Source organism: Caretta caretta, chromosome 6 (genome assembly GCF_965140235.1).
Source record: "Caretta caretta isolate rCarCar2 chromosome 6, rCarCar1.hap1, whole genome shotgun sequence".
Taxonomy (NCBI): domain Eukaryota; kingdom Metazoa; phylum Chordata; order Testudines; family Cheloniidae; genus Caretta; species Caretta caretta.
Genome location: NC_134211.1, coordinates 14,225,699 through 14,233,685, shown reverse-complemented (window position 1 = coordinate 14,233,685; position 7,987 = coordinate 14,225,699). Strand labels below are relative to the sequence as shown.

General features: G+C 52.9%; 1 protein-coding gene across 1 annotated transcript in view; it reads right to left on the bottom strand.

Annotated features, from left to right (window-relative positions):
• Positions 1-3,997, bottom strand: part of CD6 (CD6 molecule) — a 28,494-nt gene extending 24,497 nt beyond the window's left edge. The window contains 2 exon segments of the mRNA XM_048855351.2: positions 2,517-2,645; positions 2,648-3,997. Coding sequence (XP_048711308.2) covers positions 2,517-2,645; positions 2,648-2,738 — 220 coding nt within the window. The 5' untranslated portion in view covers positions 2,739-3,997.
• Between the last annotated feature and the right edge of the window lie 3,990 nt (positions 3,998-7,987).

The window sequence follows — 7,987 nt, the reverse complement described above, 5'->3', positions numbered from 1 at the left end:
AAATGCATTTAAAATTAATAGGATAGAATTAATCCTTCTCTTGCCAAATATAATACCTAACTCAACAATACCAATTATACAGGACCAGGAGAGGGTAGGTGATTTTTCTACAAATGACTAAAATGGACATCACACCTGGCATTAATCTCACAGGGTGATGTTTAGTTGAATAATGATTTGAGAAAAGACAGCAAGTATTATTGTTGCTAATCATTTCCATAGCGCTGGAGTTTTATACAACGGATCCCTGCCCCCAAAGCGCTTATTAATCTGATTGTTGATGTATTGATTTTGATAAATGAGTGATGCCATGTTTACATTGGGATACCTTCATCGAGTGCGCCAAAGTCAATAGGACAGACATGGCCAGTAGTTTCTTACTCTGAGATGATTTCATGGAAACAGATGATCAGAAGAAAATGTCGAGGAAAGCATTGCCAGAATTGAGTCCTATTATTATTTCTTAAATATCCGATCATGGCTTTGCTGATACAGTATAATGAGCCTGATCCTTAGCAGGTGTAAATCAACACACTCAATGAAGCTAGATCAGTTTACACCGTAAGAGGATTTGGTCCCTTGAGACTTCACTGCATCAATAAAGCCATTGCAGGATAGTTAAGAAATAACAATAGGACTGGATTCTAGCAACAATTGTTTTCTTCTGAATGGTCTCCAGTGATTAAGTGATTAAGAATAAAGGACAGAATTCAACAGACACATGGTGATCTGGGGCAGTGGGGCGGGGGTTAAAGTCAGGCTATTAATAATAATTAATTCATTGTGAATTTAGTGCTGGGAAAAGGCTCTAAATTTACAGCCCTGGAGACTGAATTCGTCTAGTTATGCAGGTTCAGTAAGGGACCAGCAATAGGGCTCAATGCTGATCTTTAGGGCTATGGAAGTTCAGGCTTCTTTCTATCTACTGAGCGAGGGGGAGAACCAGCAGCAGTTGTGATGGGGCGGGGGGGGGAAGAAGAGGTTGTGACATGGAAACTGTCTCACTGGGAAGTGGGATGAGACTCTCCCTCTCCCCCCGTCCAACAAAAATAATAAATTCATTTCCCATAAAATCCTCATCAGCATTCATTTCCCAGGGCCACGCCCGAAGATCACTTTAAGAGAAGACTGCTCTAAGAAAAGGTGCCATGCCCCCAATTACACAGGGCTGCAGCGAGCAGCAAATAACCTGATTAAGAAGTAAAACAGGCCGTGGCAGTTGGCACAGTTACACAGGAAACAAACAATACCACAATAATAGGTCAATCAATAGTAACAGTCTGAACAAGAGGATTTATATGCTGGCTGGGGCAGAGATCTGTTTTGTATAAAGTGCCACACGCATTTCTGGGGCTGGGTGAATAATAAATAATGACGCTGATGCTATATGGTGCTTTGATTAATTTAATTAGGGGCCAGATCCCCGGCTAGCGTAAATGGCCGTAGCGCCAGCTCTTGGGTAGCGCTATGCTGATTTACACCAGATGTGCGCCTGGCCCTTCATCTGGAAAACACTAGATCCTCTCAGCCTGAAGGATGCCCAAAGGGACTGCGATGTGTGGGGAGCAGGAAGGGCCTCCCTAAAGCAATCAGTTCTGCACTGGGGACCCCGACAGAAATTGCTCGGGTGCCTTGTCCTCACTAGATCACGCTACACGGGGCCCGACTGTTCTACGCTTAGGTGGTATCCAGAGAAGAAAGGGCGATGGCTGCTGATATTGATAGCAAGACCCCCACAAGAGAGCATAGCAGTAACGTAACACCTCTGCACCTCACCCGCGTCCTCTGGAACATGCCCCTCTGCGTGAGAATGGCCATTTCTAGAGCCACATCTCTCTGGCAATCCCCACTGTGAGCCTGTCCCTCTGCCCGGGTAACCATCCCTTGGCCTCGCCGATACGGCTCTACATTCAGTCTCACCTCCCTCTGTACCAGACGGAGCCCCCCAGTTCCACCTCAGGACCCCATGGCCACCCTTCCCTATCCCAGCTCTGTCTCCAGGAGTGGGGGGGACAGGAGCTTATCTGGCCTGGCTGCCGCACAAGGGTCAGGGTTAGGTGCCACGCTAAGCTGGGCTGGACAGCATCTCTGCAGGCGGGAAAGAACAGGACATTCCCAGCCAGATCTCTTCCCTCCCACCAGCCCTTGCTGGGGTATTTGCTGGGAAGGGATGAGGGGGCTGGCTCTGCGGGGTGCTATGTATCCTGGGAGGGGGTGGAGGGAAAGAGGAAGTGAGTGAAGAAGAGGGGATGGGGCCTCACATCTCGCCCACCTGACGGCAGCTTAGAGACCTTCCCCCCGCTGTGCCTATGATGTGGGAGAAGGGAAGACTTCAGTCCCCAGACCTACCCCAGCTGAGGGCCTGGCCCAGAGTGCGTGCAATGCAGAAGGCTGAGAGGAAGGGCCGGATCCTACAACAGTGCTTTGGCCGGAGAGCTCGGCCAAGAGGCTCAATCCATGGGGATCCTGGCCCAGAGAGAAGGGAACGAAGCGGGGATGGAGAGAGGGCTGGGTACCTTGTCTGGGCGCCATCAGGAAAAGAGCCACCAGAGATACCCACAGCACGTCCATCACTGTCACTGGCACAGGCTGCAGCATGATCGCATTATAGGCTGGGAAGGGAGGGCCAAAACCAGGCTCTTTCGTCGTTCTCTGTCTGGTGTGTGGCTCCCACACAAGACTCTCTCGCTCTTGTTTTCTGGCTTGTGGTTGCAGTCTCCAGGAAGCCAACTCAGCATCTCAGGGGTGGGGAGGGAGCCCCCAGCACGGTGCTGAAAGGCAGCAGGGGCGGCCGCCACCTCTGCAAAGTGCAGCAAGCCTGAAAGCAATTGGGCCGGGCGAAAGCAAAACTAGGTAGTGGAAATGGGTTGCAGGCCACATGTCAGGAGCCGACCCCAAGATTCGCAGGGACCCCAGGCCCAGATGTCAGGATTCATCCGGATCCCCAGGGATCCCCCACACAGGACATGTGTCAGGATTGCACCAGCATCCCCAAAGACCCATGCCCAGACTATACCTCAGAATTTGAACTAGGATCTCCAAGGACCCTGCACCCAGATTGCGTGTCTGGATTGACCCCGATTGATGCCCAGAGACCCCCTTACAGGCTGCATGTAAGGATTCACCCCCGGATGCCCAAGGACCCCGCACCCAGACCGCACCTCCAGATTAGTCTCGGGATACCCAGGGACCCCGTGCTCAGGCCTCAAGTCCAGATTCACCCCAGGATGCCCAGGGTCTCCATTCCCAGACCATGCATTAGGATTCGCTCAAGGATCCCAAGGGACGCCACTTGCAGGCTGCGTGCCAGGATTCACCTCTGGATCCCCAGGAATCCCACGTCCAGGTTGTGCATCAGGATGTGCCCCGCAATTCCCAGGGACCCCATGCACAGGCCATGTGTCAGGAATCGCACCTGGATCCCCAGGGACCCCGCGACCAGACTGCATGTCCGGATTCACACTAGGTTCCCCAGGGACCAGGGGCAATGACTTTCTGGTCATATGCCCCATCTTGTCTCAAAGCAGTTCCTTCTGCCATGGCCCATTCAGCCTCTAGGGGGATCCTTCCCCGGCACTTGTGTTTGCTGCTCCTGGTATTTCACCACATGAGTGGCTGGGTGGGCATATCGCTCGTGCCGGCGGGGTTCTGGGCATCCCTCAAGAAGCAGAGCCAGTGCCCTCCTAGGATTGCTGGTCCTGTGGGACTGACAGGAAGGGGTGCTTCTGATGGCACTTTGGTGTGGACGGCCCAGCAGTGAGCCTGTCAGGAGCCCTGTTTGAAACCTGACATTCTCCCACTGGCATTCCCGGCATAGCACTTCTCCTGTTCTAGCTTCGGGCATTCAGCACCATTATAGCCACTTCTCGGTCTTCCACCCACTAAGCCGGGTAGACACCTGCTCTAGGGCTTCTTCTGCCCTTCTGAGCCAGCCATCCCAGTGGAGCATTGCTAGGTGCACTGTGCTATTTTGACGATGCTAAGCACGGCTCCTTCCACTCCCCCGGGGCTTTCTGCTATCGAGTTTGTTGCTATTCGCTCTGACGCTCCTGCTCACCCGTCTGACTGTGGCTAGTCAGGGCCTGATGTGGGGCACGCGAAGCATCTGTCAAAGGGAACTGCTGAAATGTCACACGCAGGACACCTGGGGCATCGGCGCCCCCCTCCCCCTGCCGTGCCTCAGATGGCATCAAAACACATGCTCCATTGAGCTTTACCAGGCTGCCCTCTCGAGGAGGCTCACTGACATGGCATAGAGATGCCAGGGGGCCGGGGCTGCCATGCACAGCTGGGAGAGGTGTGGTGCGGGGGGGGGGTGGTGGTTTCCCCGTGGGCTATTTACCACTGCCCTGTGAAAGAAGGAACCCCACTGCAGAAGAGCGACTCACCAGCTGTCATGCCCCCGTGTGGCTGGGCACAGCATAGCAGGCTCTCTTCCTCTGCCAGCCTTTATCCACAGCTCTGCGGTGGTCTGCTTCTTGGGACTCGGCCCTGCAGCCAGAGCATGTATAATCCCACCCCTTCTGGGGTAACAGAGGGTCCATCGCCTGGCGGCCTCACACCAGCTCTTCCACTCTAGGCTTGCCGGTGCTCCTGCCCCTTGTGTCAGGGGGTTTCACCCCAGCTTCACCGTAGCCAGTGGGAGAACCCAGGCCCTCCTTCTACTCCAGGTGCCAGCCCAGGGGCCCTAAAGCAAGCAGCTCATGTCTGCTCCCTCAGACCTGCTGCTTCCTCCCTGAGCTACTTCCTAGCTGAGTCTGTCTCGAGGTCTTTCCCAGCTCTGCTCCTCTGCACCCTCTTCCCAGGCTCTGCGACGGTCTCACCTGCTCTTGTAGTGAACGACACCTCCCAGGGCTTTCTCCCTGGCGGCCCAGCTCCTGTCTGCCTCTCCCCAGGCTTGCTGTGCATCCATGTCTCTCTCCCGCACTGCCTTGGGCCTCTTTGCCTGCAATCAGCCACCCAGCTCCACCCCAGCTGGGCCTGCAAACAGAATTACCCCACCTTCCCTCCAGGTGCAGACAGGTTGGCTATCTGAGTGCCCATGCTCCCATTAACCCTCTCTCTGCATGGGAGAGGGCGTACACCCCATCACACCCACAAACTCAGTCCCTGCGCCAAAGCCCGGGGAAGTAACAGGAACCTGTCCGTTGAGCTCAGTGGACTTTGGATCCAGCCCTGAAAACCTAAAGGATGTGGGTTGCCATTGTGACAGCTGCCCTCCTGGCGGGCACACCAGGAATTGAACTGGGGAACCTCTAGAGCATTTGCAGTAGGAGCTAAAAAGCAAAGGCTCCCTAGCTGGGGCTATCACAGACACACAGCGGCTATGGCTCAGGCACGGGGGGGGGGGGGGGGGGACATGTAACCCACACTCACCCGCGGGTTACATCACGTTTGGCTGAAAGTGACAGTGTGTGAGTGGAGAGGGTGATGGCTCCCACAGATGGGTGACATATTCCATCTAGTAAAGCTGCATTAAGCCCCTGATCCTGCTCCCATTGAGGTCAGCTGCTAAACTCCTACTGACTCCAGTGGTGAAGGATTTGGCCCTGAGAGAACGTACAGGCTGAGCGCTCGAAAGGGAACATGATACACATCTATCGAACAATGACTGGTCTAGAGAAGGGAGATCAGGCACTTCTGCTCTCCTTGCCTCCTAACATAAGAACGAGGGGACACTAGATGAAAGGGGGAAAATTCAAAGCCAGTGAAAGGAAATACTTTCCACACAACATGCCATGAGCCTGTGTAACTCACTGCCACTAGAAGTTGTTGAGGTTCAGAATTGAACAAGCTTCCAAAAGGGATTGGATGTTTATATGGAGATCAAGAACTTCCAGCGTTACCATAATTAGTGATAACAAAAACATTGGCAGGGATATGTTTCAAGGTTTAAGCCAATCTCTATTAAAGACCAGGATGAACCCTGCTCGGGGACAAATTATCCCACCTCTGCCTCCTGCAGGGTTCTTTCACCTTCCCCTGAAGGGACAGGACAGTGGATTAGATGGACCGTGGCTCTGATCCAGTCTGGCAATTCCTCTGTTCCTAGTTGTGGCAAGCTGCAGGAGAGTTTGCTGTCTGCCTTCATCTCTATAACTAGCATCCGTTCTCGCTGTTCCGTGGGCACCAAGCACTGGTTTTGGGACTGAGATCCCTGACAGAGGGGCTTGCCCGCATGTTGTTTGTGGCCACCTCTCTTCAGGGACTGGGGTATACAAGCTGTACTAATAGCCTGCACTCCGCCTCATTCGAATGAGCGGCTGAGCTGCAAGAGCCTGAAACCTAGGACTGCTCAGCAGAGGGACAACAAAATCTTTTTCGCAGGGCATTCAATACTGGGCCCTCCTTGAAGCAAATTAGAGGAGACATCACAGGACAGATACTAAATAATTCCATGCTCCGTAAGAGGCAGCATCAAAAGGAGAAATCACAACATATATCAACTGGTAATAGAAACTCTGGGGGTGTATTTTTTATAGCAGCTGCTGCTGAAATACCAGTGCGAGAGATGACAGCTCCGAGGAAGAGCTGTCTGCCAGATGTCAATCCACACGACCATGTGGCCATACAAACCAACTGGGATTAATTTGCGGAGTGACTTTCCTGAGGCACGCTGTCAAAAGGGAATGGATAACTTTGCTGGCGAGAGGGGGCTCTGGCTGCACTAGTTACCCATGGCAGGAGGGGGAAATCAGGCAGGATGGGAGAGGTTAGAGTCTGAAGGACTTTAAAAAAACCTCAAGGGCCTGATCCTCAACTATCAATTATCAATCAGTGTCGTGGCACAGTGTTATCAATCAGTGTCGCGGCACTGACTTCAGTGACGCCATGCTGCTGTGCAGCCATGGAAGGTCTGGTCCTAGGCTTGCTGCTTCAGGGCATAAACCAACCTCTAATGGGGGCTGGGAAGATGGTGATCCTACAACTATCAGCAGTCAGGGTCTTGGACCTTCTGAAACACTAGCCGGAGGCAGCACAGATGGCTCCCTGCCCTCATCCAGCGTGGCGATTCCAGTCCTCCTAGGGAGTCTCCTGTCCATTGGCAGGGAAGTTTGGAACGGAGGAGTGCACTGGACTTCCTCGAGAGGAAGAAGGTAGGAAAGGCCCTTCTGAAGAGCCAAAGCTAGGGGCACTGGAGAGAGAGACACACAATCTGCAAACCCCATACGGGCAGAAGGGAGGAAAAGGCTTTTGGGGGAGTTGGAAGGCCATGCTACGCACCGCAGGGCTTTGGGTAATGACACCTATCCTGTGTTCTGACACCAGGATGGTGCTGTGCAACATTCAAGACAGAAGCCCCATGGCAAAAGGCTCATCTGCAGCTCCATCACCACCTAGGTGTGATGGAGCTGAGGATGGAGCTGAAGGTCATAGAATCATAGAATAGCAGGGTTGGAAGGAACCCCAGAAGGTCATCTAGTCCAACCCCCTGCTCGAAGCAGGACCAATTCCCAGTTAAATCATCCCAGCCAGGGCTTTGTCAAGCCTGACCTTAAAAACCTCTAAGGAAGGAGATTCTACCACCTCCCTAGGTAACGCATTCCAGTGTTTCACCACCCTCTTAGTGAAAAAGTTTTTCCTAATATCCAATCTAAACCTCCCCCACTGCAACTTGAGACCATTACTCCTCGTTCTGTCATCTGCTACCATTGAGAACAGTCTAGAGCCATCCTCTTTGGAACCCCCTTTCAGGTAGTTGAAAGCAGCTATCAAATCCCCCCTCATTCTTCTCTTCTGCAGGCTAAACAATCCCAGCTCCCTCAGCCTCTCCTCATAACTCATGTGTTCCAGACCCCTAATCATTTTTGTTGCCCTTCGCTGGACTCTCTCCAATTTATCCACATCCTTCTTGAAGTGTGGGGCCCAAAACTGGACACAGTACTCCAGATGAGGCCTCACCAAAGGTCCAGTCTGGGCTGAAAATCTATGGATCAGCTTGTCACCTATTTTCTGGCCCCTCCCCCAGGGCTCTCCAGAACTCCTC